Here is a 14,829-nt window from a genome sequence, read left to right as displayed (position 1 = left end):
CTTAAAACAAAAAGCAGATTTTTGATCTTTGCTACATAGTAAAAAATCTTAGGGGTTGGATTATATTATGTTGAGCTGCCATGCGTATCTTATAGAAAGATAGTCATATGTGATTTAAAGGCTTCAAGAGATTGAGAAACTACTATGTATAGCAGTACCATCCTGTGTGGAGATTCAGAGATGCTTATATAGGGTAAGCAATGATGGTAGACCATAGAAATACCCAATGTGCTGGGATGTGTTAGTAGCCTCCACAGAGCAAAGTGGTTTTCTTCCTTTGACCAGATTTGTAGTTCTCTATTATTAGATTATATTGTTATTATTATATATCATTATGTTTAGAAACACAGAGGTTTTTCTCTGTTGGTTTTTTCTTCCCCCTTCATTCTTAGCAGTTCTCTTGTAAAGAAAGTTAAAGCAGAACCCAGTCACAACAGCAGTGTTTGGAAACTTTGTCTCTGATTACAAATGCACAAGTTTTAAATTAATGAGAAAATTAATACTGAGAAAAAAACAGAACCTAATGGATACAGGAGTGCAACTCTTAAATTTTAGTTGCTCAAATCGTAATCTGATGCAGCAAATAGAGACTTTAGAGGCTTGCAAGGGAGTTGTGGAGCCGCAAAAGTAGCTTTTGCTTTATCCTGGTAAATTCCAGGGTTTAATTGGCTGAAATATAAACTTTTTAAAATTGTCATTCTTCTGTTACTTTGCATGGCTTATGCTGCAAAACCCAACGCAATACTGATACGCTAATCGCATTCGTGGCATCTGTTGCAGCCAGCATGGCAGCAGCCCCCCCCCCGCCATGCTTCCCCTCCCCGACACCCCCAGCGGCCGCAAAGCTTTCTGGAGCATGAGGGGGAGCTTGGCTGAGCATCCCTTCACCCAAGCTTCCATTCCCCTCTGGTCATCCCCCAGGCATCACATGGAAAAGGACTTCCTCACAGCTCTCTGGGAAGTTCAGAGTCCTTCCTCCTACTCATCTCTCCCAGACCACGTTGCTGCCCACCCTCCCCTGTAACAGCACATCCTGCTGCTTGCCGTTGCTGCCAACGCTCAGCAGCTTGGGCGGCAGGCTGATGGATCCAGTTCGGTTTTGACCTCCAATGCGGTACACGGAAAAGGGTGTTTAAAAGGATGCTGTTTGAATTGCAGAGCCAAACGTAACAGTTAAAAAACCCTGAAGGTGGTTCGCCTCTGCACCCTTAATTTGACTCCGCTGGACATCATCCTTACGGTTTTAGTGTTAACCATCAGTTGTACTCTTTTATTCCACAAAACTTTTCCATGGTTGAGTGGATGGGAAACTGGGATTGCCTGTGTGCCTCTGCCCTGTGCGTGGGGAAGTACATGGAAGGGGGGTGCACCCCGCTCAGTAGGGGGGCACATACCTCCCTTCCCTTATGAATTCTGTGGATCATCTTGCACTGCAGTCATTCTTGGGAGTTTGGAAGGTGTTAGGGTGGGATTTTTAATCCATTGTCCAATTTACTTCTTGTTTGGTTAAGTAAGTGAGAGAAGTAGTAGTAACTGAAATTCAGAATAGAAGTGATGGCTTCATTTCATACCCACAGTGGCAGAACTATGGAAATGTGTAACCTGTGCTACTTCAGGCTGATGAGATAGGTTTCATCTGTGGTGGTTTAGATGAGAATGTCTTACAGTCCTGAAGCTTCGGAGAATAAGAGGGTGAATTTTGGCTTGAGGGAGATCCATCATATTTCACATTGCTCTAAGCAACTGTTTGCAGGTTTACAATATATTAACAGAAGAAATATGTGGAATAGAAAATACAGCGGAGTCTTCCTCATCCTGGTTTCTGGGAGACTGGAAGGTGACATGAGGATAGCTATTAAACGTATGCTCCATCTGGAAGGAAGACAGAGAGGAATCTTAATAGAATAAAAATTGTGTTCCTGGCCTAACATGAACTTTTGTGGTTTGTAAAGCAATTAGATTAAAAGTTCTTTTTCCAAAATGCATAAAGATTTGTTCATGAAGATATGTCATTGTTTAATCATCACTAATATTTATTCCCAATTTAGGCAGCTGAAAACTGAAACAAGTCCATTGTTTAGCTACTTGAAAATTTTTTGTAGGAGTTATAAGGGGGAGGAGGTTTCTAAGGTAACCTACCAATAAATAAGCTTATTTCCAAAATAGGGAAAATTAAATTTTAAGAACATGCTGTAACTTCTAGTAGGACAAAGTTGAAAAACAGTGCTTTGAGACTTAGCTGTAGTGCAGTTGTGTTTGTTATCTGTATAGGTTTCTTGGAATGTTTTGTATACGAATATATTCCCTCCTTTTTTTTCAACCTAAAAATATTACCTTGGAATAGGTGAGTAAAAATATTTCTACAGGACCTTTTTAAAATGTAGTGAAAATACAGTACTGTTTACATCAGTGATATCAGCTTAGGGTGTTTCTGCATTTATTACATCTTAACTTACTTTGTTCAGGGGAAAAAAAAAGGAATCATAACCTGCTTATGTCACTTCATGATTTTTAGATGATGGATGAATATTCATGTTTAGCAAAAATTACCTGCTAGTGAAGAGGAGGCTCAGGAATCCAGAGCTGAGTTTTTTGGATTATCTCTGGAAGAATGGAAAATTTCCAGATAATTTTATATTAGTAAATATTTGAGATGTTGTCTGTCACATCTTCATTTTGATCACATCAAAATTTTGGTATTGTATAGTCTAATGATCGCTATAAATTCTTAGGTAACTGATGTAAATTGATGTGTGTAATGCATGAGACCTGTAACTCGTGAGACCTGAGGCATTGTCATTTACGTCTCTAATGCTCTAATTAAAATACTACATCAACAATATATTAATTGTTTTATTTTATATGTATATTAATAGGTGCCACTATTTATATGCCTCTGTCCCTAAGGAAGAGTTTGGGTGAAACAGCTCTGGTTTGTTTAATGTTCATAGGCGTGTCATGATGTAGGTGGTTTTCTGCTTTCAGGCATAATACGTTATTCCTGATTTCTCTTCAGTATACTGAATATTTTTAGTAGATTTTGGTGACATTCATCGGGTAGATAGAGGTCAGCTGCATGTGCTTGCAAACCAAGTGCATCAGATGCTCCTAGTGATTTTCCATGTCCCTGTTTTCTCCTGTCCTAGTGGAAGTTTCTTAAGGGACCTGGCTTGTGAGTTTTAAGAGCTTCTGAAAGGCTACTTTCCAGAAGTCAGACCCTTAAGAAAATCTTAGTTTGGCCATCTCAGAACGTAGGCTGCTACGGTCACAACTTAGTCGTACAACCTCGTTTGTGTTGGACTGACCTAAAGTGATGTGTTGTATGTAGTTCCCCACCCCCCAGAAACATTAACTGAAAAGTTTTAGCCCATCTGCCTTTATCAGCTGGAGCAAATCTGAATTCTCTGCCCCTTGGATTACCCTGTCTCTCCGCCAGGACAGGCACTGCCGGGTGTGGCTGCAGCCCCGAGGATGCTGCGGCCCCAAGGGCAGGTGCTGCAGTGCAGGCTCAGCCCAAAGCCCGCACCTTGGTTAGCCCACCAAGTGCCTGCTTGCACACAAGGTGGCCACGATGTGGCCATGGCCTGAGGAAGAGGTGGCAAGCACTGGGGTCTATAGGAGTGAGTCACAGGGACTGGGGACTGGGGAGCAGTTGCTGGAAGGCTGGTCAGGCAGCAGGGGCTTGGTGGCCGAGGCTGGTGCTGATGTGGTGGTTGCTATCTGGGTGTTGTCCCGCAGTGGAGAGTGGGTTGGGATCCAGGCGTGTTTGGCATATATGAGCAGGATCCTTCTCTATGCTCGACCGTGGGCAGTGGGAGCCTTCAGCAGCTGAGGAGGAAAAACAGTGAAGAACTTAGAGCAGACAAGAAAGGGGTTAAAACCAAGTGTGAAAAGTTGGATCATGGTACCTGGTGTCTTGAAATGAAGCAGGATTTTTCTGGAAGGCTTTAGTCACCTGGGAAAGAAGGATCGGGTAGCTGTGTGGGAGGCAATTTGCAGGCAAGTGTACTCCTCTGCAGTAGATCGGTACATTTTAATGAGGTAAGTATATTTGCTCTGTTTTATAGGATTTGCTTTGGACTAGAAGTCTGGAAGTCGTTTTAAATAGACTGCTTTGAGATATAATGGTCAGGTGGAAATATTTGAAGCATATAATATGGAAACCCTGTATTTACAACATATTTGTAGGGTCTCAGGAGCTGAGCTGAAAAGATTGCCTCTTTCCCAGAAGAGATCTTTAAGAGTAAATAAAGCTTATACAGAGGATGTAAAAACAGATGTAAAGTTAGAAACTACTGTATCTATGCAATTTTATTTACTCACTTATTTACATCTGCAGCCATCTCTCAATCCAGCCAGCCCCTCAGGAAAGGATGCTTTCACACTGACATCCTTCTCCTCTTCCCGTCCCCTTCCCGTAGGCTCCGTGGGGCTGAATGGGGCCATTTTTTAGATGTAGGTTCCCCTCAGAGATGGCTTTCTGGGTGGGTGGGAATTCCTACCCACCAGTGGTGGGAAAGGGAAGGCAGCCATGGTGTGCTCGGCCTCCACACTCGCAGCAGCGAGCGCCTGCAGGAGGAACAGCTGAGGTTGTGCGTTGCTGTACATGCACCCTCCAAAGGGATGGGAGAGCTGCGTCCTTTTGTGTTGGGACCCTGACACTTACCCAGAGCTCGCTCTTTCCATTGAGAAGGCAACGCATTTCTTTGGACAAAGATGCCACCGAGTGAGGTGCATTCAGCTGATGCCCTAAATATTCATCAAGCATAAGCTTCGAGCTTGAGTATTCCATATTTTCTGGTATATATCATTCTGACTTTTCCAGTTCTTTCTGTTTCTTGTAGTCATGCTCTCTGTTATGTGTGTCTGCTTTCTCCTTCTACTAATTTAGTTTGATATCTTACCCTTTCTTGAGCTTGTTTTTTCTTTCCTTCTAGTGTTGGAACAGAGAGTTTATAACAGCTGTAGCATAACTTCAAAAGGTGGATCTGCAGTGTTTTAAATAACCATTACATAAGTCATTAAAATAACAAAGACAAAATAAACATGTCCTCACAACAGTGAAGAAATAAATTCCATGGGCAGTATAAGTGTCTGCCAATCTCTAATATTGCTTCCTCTCTTCTTTCGAGATTTGCTGTGCAGGTTTTTCACGTGTGCTTTAAGATCTCCTTTTCTCTAAAGTTTTTAAAACTTCTTGAAGAATGGATTTTTCTCTATATATACATCATGTGCAATATAGTTGAAAGAAAAAAGCCTTTCTGGGGTTACTCAGGACCTCTATTGCCATGTTCAAAGCTTAACTAAGTAATTTTCAGTACTAGTTTGTTCTGAAAGTCTTGTCTTCTTTTTTGCCTCTCCCAGAAAACATGGCCAGCAGGTCACAAGCAGTTGCTGAGGAGCAGGGTATCACCTTTTGGGGCACCTCACAGGGGTGGTGTGTGGGGTTGGGAAACACATACAGAGTAAAAGTTGATTCGTTGTACTGCCAAGATCTTCCGTTACAAAATTTGTCTTTTGAGAGACGCTTTTAATCCTTGAGAAGGATGGGAGGGACTGGCAAACAATTTCATAAAGTTTCAGAATTCAGATATTTACACAACATTTTGATGGGATCATGAAGTGCATGGTGGTATTCCACCCATTTTACACAGCCGAACTGAGCTGTGGAAAAGCAGTTTGTTAGGTTTCACAGATTTATGACTGACCAAAGGACTCTGATGGTGCAGTAGCATGTTGAAGTGTTAAGAGCTGACACACAACTTCAGTGTTTACGTTGATGTACTACTTCAACAATTTATCTTGAAGGATGAAAGACTCAGACATATAGTAAAGGAGATAGTAATCTGTCTAACCATTCTTCATTTCATTTTAGAAGCTGTAGCTGGAAAAACTCAGTTACAGTTTGACTTACCAGTAACGATACGACATAAAACGGACTCCCAGCTTTAAAACAAGCTTGAGCGTGTGAGGCTCTGCAGCAGGGGCTGGAGGAGCAGAGGAGCTGGCAGGCAGGGTTGGACCTGCCATCTGCATATGTGCATTTTATGCAACAGGTCTATGGCTTCACTGTCACCAAGGACGGCTTTGATGCCTCTTTCAAATAATTCTGAAATAAGCTTGCTGGCAGGCATTTCTGGACTGGATTGCCTGGGTTAGCTGCTAGGAAAAGCACTTTGTGCCAGGCAGCTGCTTGGAGGAAGTGGTGTTGAGCAAAGACTGAAAGTCTTGCAATCCAGTTATTATATTGTATGAGAAAATGCCAAGCAGCAGAAAGTTGTGTTTTTCAGGAAAAATTACCCAATCTTTTTAAAGTTAGAGAAAGCTTCCCTTTCCCTAGGAAGCTAATGTTTATAAGCTGAGCAGCTTTTTGCATCACCTTTATACCTCTTCCATGACAGAAGCATAAATTCAGTTGACAATTAAGTGAACATACTTCTAAGTAACATTTGTACTTGCAGTAAATTTTATATATGGGCTAGCATGAATTTTGAAGACAGACTTCATTACATGTCATGCACTGAAAACTGTCCACAGCCATATGTTCAGTATATTTTACAACAATTTTTCTAATGAATGTTTATTGCTTTCCCTCTTTAAAGGTGTAATCTATCATTCTGCAAAAGTATGAAACAGGAAGGTTGTGGGAAAGGAGTAACACATACTGATGGGGATTGAAAAGATCGAGAAATGTTCTCTTACTAGTTGCATTTCTTATTTTCAGGAATTCTTTGAACATGCAAAAAAGCTCTGGGATGATGAAGGCGTAAAGGCATGCTTCGAGAGGTCAAACGAGTATCAGCTGATTGACTGTGCACAGTAGTAAGTATTTCTTTTTATGGACTTAATAGCCAACAATGTAATCATATATAACAAATTAGAAAATATATTTATGTTAGCAAGATCTCAGAGTTTTGCAGTGCAGCGATTAACGTTTTTATTCTCTGTATAGGCTGAGCATGTATAGCAGAAGTAATTGATTGTTTTATCATAGTTTGCCATTATTATAAAACTAAATACTCTGCCTCAAATATTTCACAGCTAATAAAGTATGAAAACATCAAATTAAATAATTTTAAGTATCTTTATTCCATTCAAAATGGATTTATATAAAATCATTTTGATTTAAACTATTAAGTGTGGAAAATGTAGAGCAAATCTAAGGAAAATGCTTTGTTTTAAATTCTGAGACCAAGATAGCACTGAAACAGCTCAGTTTTCACATTCCATTAGAGCTTCTGAGATTATTACCTAACTGCATGCAAACCTGCATTACTAATATATTGGGGGGAGCGGGGGGGGGGGGGGGGGGGGGGGGGAATGGTTAGCAGTATTTAATTAAAGATAGTAGTACATTTGGTATTCATATACATCAAGAGAAGTGGTGCATGTACGTGTAACACAGTCATAATCCTTGACCTGTTTCATCTGATTGGAACTGTTCTGAAAAGAGTTGTGTAGTAGATTGTGAGGGTGCAAATCATAAATACATAGTACATTGATGAAAAACAGATTAATCAGGAAATAGTCCATTAACATGCCATGGCTACAAAACTCAGCTGTCCTTAGTAATAACCCAACTCTGAATCAGACTTTGATCAAAAACATACATTTCATGTGTATTGTATATGTTACAGAATATTATATTATAGATGTTCAGCTGCTATTGCAAAACCATATTCTTACCGTTGCTATGTGATTAGGGTTTGCAGAGAACACACTCCAGTGTGTTATGATTTGTCTAATTGGCAGTATGGTCAGCAATGGCACAAGTCTGTTGTAGCACTCAGTGGTTTGTTTTTCTGTCTTCTCTGCTCTTGGTGCCAATGCTGAAGCAGAGAAAACGGGCCGTGCCACTGAAGGACTTGTCATGCTTCTGCCACAATGGGGAATTTCAATGCTGTGGGTCATAGTTCCTTTTCCCTCTTTCCAGACCACTTTTGGGAAAGAGAAGGATCCCGTTATGATTCAGCAGCAGCAGCACATGGAAGTGAGGGAGTATTGCTATGTGTAGGAAGGAATTCATTTGACCTCAGTGGGCTGGATTTATGAAAACTGGGGCATTTGCTCAGAGTCCAGAGTGGGTAGAAATTAAAGCAGTGTTTGTACACAAAAAGAATGAGGAAGGTGTCCTGAATTGTCATCCCTAGGTTTCCCCTCTGCCCTCACATACCACTCCTGCCATGATACAGATGTGATCTATGCTTGCTGAAAAGTCCGGACTGACTGTTTATGATATCTGTTAATACACTCAAGGAAGACATCTGACCAAGAAAATAGAATAATGACATGTATTTGAAATAAACTAATATAAAACGTACTTTACTGATCAGTAAAGGGTGATGTGTCTCCCAGTCCTACTTTAGAAAACAGTGCTGAGAGGGCCGGGCAAAAAAGGAAGACACTGAATTACAGTATTAATGGTCCTGTGCGTTCCCTTAAAAAAATGACGCCTGGCTTTGAGGAGAACAGGAATGTTTAAGTCTCATGTTATGTCCAAAACCAAAACACAAATGGAGGAAAGAATGCATCTAGAATAAGGTCCACTGTCCTGAAACATAAAACTAAATCCTACTACCTCTTTTCCTAAAAAAGAAAGATTATTGGGCTTTTTTCTATGTATCTCCCCTCTGTATGTTCTAACTGGCTGCCTTTTTCTTTATTCTGAGATTATTTATTATAGTAGTGAATACAAAATTTGCATAATTATTCACCCTCAAGACAATTTATGAAATAGTATCTGATATTTAAATACCCCTTGAGTGTATCTGTGCTTTCCATTCCATGATTTACCTGAAAATGTAACAGCTAAGTGAGTTATCCACATTTACAAGCCTTCAGTCTTAGAGCAGAGGCTTGAAACTCAGGAACAGCCATGTCATTGATCTGATCAAACAGCCTTTTTCTCACCACAAGTATTGATGGTGTAAAGTGAAGTGTAACCTTAACAGAACGAAGATGCTAAAAATATATCCAACTTTTATTATCTGCCCCTCTGTCATTCCCTGAAAATTAAAATGGTACTAATACAGTCAATGAAAAGGAGATCTGAAAGTTTTTGCATCTTTGCTGCACACATGTGTTTATATATTGCAGAGTAACGGTAGTTGTGTTACCCAGAAGAACATGTCGGTGCTAGCACTGGATGGACCTTATTCAGAGTGGTGGGGTCATCGCCTTGTGACTGATAGAACCTGTGAGACTAGTTAGAAATACAATTCCGACACACATTTAAGTTTTCTTATATGTGCTAGGAAAATACTAGCTGTGAGGTGCTGCCTTTCTGGCTCAGCAGGGGTGGATGGCATTTCTCTCAGAACCTGTCCATGATCATCTTGAACTGGTAAAGGAAAAAAGGGAAGGAGTGTAATGCAGATACGCAGGCTTACTGTGGGATTTTGAAACATCTGCAGTGTTTTCATTACACTGGCTTTGGGAGAAAGTATCCCACGCCATCAGCTAAATCCTAATCTTTTACTTGATAGTGAAGAAAGAACGTTATCAGTAGGTCACCACTAATTTCTCTGCTTAAAAAAAATACCACAAAGCAAAACCAAAAAACTCCCCATGTGTTAAAAATATCATTGGGCTACAAGTTGGGTGGCTGACTTAAAATACTGAAAAGCATTATTAGCAAATTATAATGTCAGCAGCCAAACTTGGTGACAGTTAAGTGAGTTACAAATACAGTGTATTTTGGAATAGTTTAATTTGGCTACAGTACAGAGCTTCTGTATTTTTAAAACTTAACCTAATTTTCTTTATTACTGTGGGAGAAATATTTGGCTGGAAATAGAGGTAGTAGAAAGACGCAAAGGCAAATGTTTTATTTACATTAGGCCTGAAAGTTGCTTTTCCTTGATCTTTAATGTTCTTTTAAATTACCAGGGTACTGTTCCTTCACAGAAATGAGGGTGAAGGCCTGCTTGCCAGACCATTTTAATATTCTTATATGACTCTCCATGTATGTGCACTTCTTCTAAGTGTCTTATTGGTACATCGTGTGGTATTTGTAACAAATATGAATCTGTGACCAAGTCAGAGGACAGACCTTGCGGTTTGACAGTGGTAAATGTGTCATAAGCAAAGATCTGAATTTTTCTTTATCACTAACTACAAAGATACTTATCTAAGGCTTAGAGGGGAAAGTGTTGCATGGCCATCAGCCATATTTTTTTCCTTAGTGACCTTCATATATTTCTTCAAGATTAATATCATAAAACCAGCAGGTTATTGTTTTTCCTGCCTCCTGATGTAATATTTCTTTTAAGTTATATTTAAAGTTTAATTTAAAAAAATATATATTTAATTTGAAAAGTTGATTTGATTTAGTTGTGTCCCCATTTGGCTTACCTAGATTTCAGCAGGTTGCTTTTGTTTATGATGATAAATCTTACACCTTACTTTGGTTAACTTGAACTTACTTTGAACAACTGTAATTATGTCTATATTCACATGGTTTATATTCAGCAAATTCTAGGTCTATAACGGACTTTCAGATTGTGATCTAGTGCTGTCTTCGCATTGAACTGTCTAGTATATAAATAATAGACCAGAATATGTTCATTAAAAAAATTATTGTAATTCTAGGAGTTTTCTAAAAGCTAAATAGTTTCCTATAAGATGCAGCAGGAGTTTTCTAAAAGCTAAATAGTTTCCTGTAAGATTTCAGTTTCTTTGTACTAGTTACCAAATGCCCAAATTATATTGTATCCGTGGAAGGGAACTGCAAAGCAAACTTCTATGAATGTAGAACAGATCAAAATGAAAAAAGTCCAGGTGTGATGGCTTTCCTTTAAAAAAAGACCCAGGAAAAGAATTGATGAGTTGATTATGTTTCTTCATAAATTTAAGTAAATTAATTTATTTGGCAATGAAGAGGCATAACATTTTCTTTTAACTAATAGCATACCATGAGAAAGAGTTACAGGTTGTAGCCACCTGTTTGGTGTTATGTATGTATTGACTTCGCCCTAATGCAGGTGAAATGGTTTCTGTATTATAAGTCCACTTTCTTCACTGCAAACCAAGCCATGTGCTAACTGGGGGCTGCTCTAGCAGTCCCAGAAAAGCCACTGAAGTTACTTTTTGCTTGGAAATCTGACACATGGACCCACAGACAGCAGTGAAGTCGAAGATCTTTCCAGAATGCTTAAGGCATTGTTGTTGGGAAGGGGGGAAAAAAAAAAAAAAAACAAAAAAAAACAACCCAAAAAAACCCCACCTTCTTTGGGGTCTATTGGAAGGTTTCAGAGTTGAATTCTGTCTCCCATTGCATTCACACGAAACAGCAGTGCATGCGTCCATAGGTGGCCCTAGCTGGAAGGGTTGTACTTCGGCTCACTGAATTCCTCAGTGTAGGAAGTAAACCAAGGATTTGAGGGAGCCCTGCCCTCAGCCAGCACTTTATCCAAGTTCGTATATCATTCTTCTTTCCCTGATAAAACATGCCACTTCTGATACACTTAAGTGTGAAAGCCTAAATTGCTCTCTATGCAAATATTTGGGCTAATAAAACTTGATTATGCAAGTTCGCAGGAAAGCAAACACAAGGGATGTGAGCTTGGCCAAAGAACTGAGCTGATATCCATGGAAAAGGCACACCTCAAGTTCTTTTTCTTCGCAGTTATTCTATCTTGGAGAAGGGTTTCAGCCAGCTTCTGAGGTATCTGTCCAGCTATTAGGTGGAGTAATTAAAAAGAAAGTTCTCTGTGGTGTTTTTCACAGATTCAGTTCACATCAGCTTCAAGATGTGAGAAAACAGATGTTTTTTTCTCTACAGCAGCACTTCTGACTTTCCTTGTGCTCTTCTAGATGTAAGGTTTAATTATTAGCATGGACATAGTCAACCCTCAATTCCTTCTTAAAATCTGAGGTCAGAAAACCTACCTTGGCATTATCTGCTTCTTGTGTCTACTGTGGCACTTCCGTCTGGTGTGTTGATATGTTCTTTCATCATAATGGATGGTGAATAGAATGTGGATGTATGTGTGATAAATTAAGGTAAACATACTGATTATAAGCTAGAGAATATTATTTTTCAAAGTGATTCTTTTTAAACTTGGCAACTGCTTATTAAATAGAGGAGAAATACATTTTACTTAGAAAGATGAGGAAAAGTATTAATTATAAATGTTTCGTTTAATGAAATTTGAAGAAGTAAATTTTTGATGGTGATACAGGGAAACTGTAATAATATAATTTTCTTTCATCTAAAATTCTGTTCTCATTCATATATGAACAACTTGCTGTGAGGACCAAGTTTCTGCATTTTCTTTTTAAGATGTTTCATGCATTCAAACTTTAAAAATTCATTCCATAAGTTAGAAGAAAATTTTGTTTAGTTAATTCATGTACAGGTTTTCTCCACTTACCCTGAATTAAACTATAAACCTTAACCAACCAGTAAATTGTTATTTAATGATAGAAAAGAAAAAAAAAAAAAAAGAAGGGGTATAATTATATATTAATTACTTTAGCCTTACTGATGAGTCTTCTAAGCAGAGGTGGATGCCAGACAGGACAAAAGTCATTCTGCAGCATGTAAGGCTTAAATTTTTCACTGTTTACTGACTAGTAGACCACACTCTTGAGAAGCAGAATTGCGGTTTCTTAAAATATGCACTGGGAATTCTCTGAAATAACCTTTTCATCTGTTGCTGTGATTATTTTTTGTTGTTGTTCCCCTTCTTGCTCTCACGAAAAAAATCATTAGACATAACCAGCTCGTATCTTAATTTTGGTAATCAAAATGTGACCGTGATGTTATAGTACTAGTAGTTAGAAGCACAAAAAATATAGAAGAAGCAGCTGTAGAAACCCTCAAATGCCTTTGTATTTTCAGTTTGGAGGCAGTAGCAGTGTACCATTCACAAATAGCCAGTACAACATATGGGCGTTTACCTGTTTGAGCCACTTGAGTTCACAAATGCTCTCCATACCTAAAGAAGACAATAATATTTCTCAATTAAAAAGTAAGAGAGAAAATAGTTTATAAACACAGCACCCTCTCTGTCTTTTAAAAATGAATATGACAAATATTGTTACTATTAATTAGTTACCAATGGATAATCCTTTAATTCACCCTAGATGCGTTGCTCAAACATAAAATTGAACCATACATACATTTTCCCACAGACGTCTATGTGCATGATGGTCTGTGTTCTGCACTTTTAAAACAAGCAAAAATGTTGAAAATGTAAGGCATAAAAACACAAAATACTCCTTAAGCTTAATTTAAGGTAGTAATAGCATTTAAAGAACTAATGAAAGCTATGACAAGTGCATGAAAGTACACTTAGACTCTTTTTAAGATGTTTTATTAGACATCCCTAGTTTCCTTTGAAAAACACAGCAAAGCTGACTTCAGTCTGTTGAGGGAAGAATTCTTTCCTCCCTAGTCAACAAATTTTTCAGGTTTTCCTGAATGCCTGATTAATTTTTTTCTTAATTTTTTCCTGACTGTTTGCACACGTGGTGTAGTAGTAGGTGCAGGACACGTTAGTGTAACACAGCAACTCAGCCCCATTTTGGAAATAGGATCCATTAAGGAAGTTAGAGGATTGCAGAGAGGTCTGTCAGCTGAACTTGTCTGCATTTAGTTTTCTGTGTTAGTATCCCGTATTTAATGTGGAGATAAGTTTTTCCATGTGCCTTCTGCAGAGGTAAGCTGCAGACTTTCAGAGGCTGTTGCAATTGTATTTGCAATACGCGCTTCAAGCTCTTCTAGAGCCTGAGCAAAAGCTTGCTGAAGGACCAAGACACTCATCATCACCCTCAGTATACATGCTCTTAAAGCGTTAATATCCTTTAACACAAAGAGAGAGCATTCTGTTGCATTTATTATTAAAGAGAAAGGCTGTGTTTATTTTATATGACAGCAGCAAGGGCAGAAGTGAATAGGTACTGGTACAGGGCTGAGTCAGTGAACTGGCACAGTGGGTGTGTGACTGGTGAAGATGGCCAGAATCTGGGGTACTGAGCAGGGGGAAGGGAAGGCTTCTCTGTAGGACTGGACTTCATTGAGGGGCATTTTGTTTGCATTTTGTGTATTATACTTAATAGGAGGTCTTTTTAAAATATATGAACAGAAGATAACAAAGTTAATAAGCAGACTTTGAAAGGTGCCTTGGAAGTTGATGTCTATCTAGAGTACAGATAACTGCCAGTGAAGAGAACTTAAAACCTGTGTATTCCCAGCTAACAAGTCAAAAAAAGAGTAAAACAAACCATTGCCTACAGTAATCATGCTGATACTGCTTAACTCCAGAAGTCCTGATTGTGAATCATTGCTCAGCGTTAGCATATCAATAAATCTTCAAACGAATTAAAACTGCAGATGCTGGTTATCTAGAATCTGCGTGCAGTATTTGTAAGTAGATTTCAGAAGGAAGCTGTAGGTCATGCTGTCAGTTCTGGTGTTATTTATATGCTGTTCTTGGTTTAGGGCTCATCTAGTGTATGCGTGGGAGAAAGAGTAAACTATGACCAAAGCCAGCTTCATTATATTGCAGGGAACATGAAGAGTCACTTACATTTACTCCACTTCTCTGGCTTATGTAGATTGATACAGAATTTAATTCAATCTGTTCATTTATGTGTGCATGTTCTTGGTGGAAGGGATTAGTTGGTTAAAGAATACATTAGCCTATTAATAAGTGTATCATTATGTAACAGAAATGTATTTAAATTTTTTTTCTGTGGGATTTATTTTTAGAATGCTTTAGAGAAAAGTGTATCCCATATTCTGTTGCCTTAAACCTCACCTTGCCATAAACACTTGTTTATGTAATAAGTTTAATATAATACAACTGTATAATGCCTTTAAGT

The 14,829-nt window shown here is 38.7% G+C and overlaps 1 protein-coding gene across 3 annotated transcripts in view; it reads left to right on the top strand.

Annotated features, from left to right (window-relative positions):
• Positions 1-14,829, top strand: part of GNAL (G protein subunit alpha L) — a 194,585-nt gene that overhangs the window by 129,587 nt on the left and 50,169 nt on the right. For all 3 annotated transcript variants that reach the window (XM_040586252.1, XM_040586253.1, XM_040586254.1), the window contains exon 5: positions 6,725-6,822. In XM_040586252.1, the coding sequence (XP_040442186.1) occupies positions 6,725-6,822 (98 nt within the window). The remainder of the gene's footprint in view (positions 1-6,724; positions 6,823-14,829) is intronic.

Source organism: Falco naumanni, chromosome 3, assembly GCF_017639655.2.
Source record: "Falco naumanni isolate bFalNau1 chromosome 3, bFalNau1.pat, whole genome shotgun sequence".
NCBI classification, from domain to species: Eukaryota; Metazoa; Chordata; class Aves; order Falconiformes; family Falconidae; genus Falco; species Falco naumanni.
This window is presented reverse-complemented; position numbering and strand designations above follow the sequence as displayed.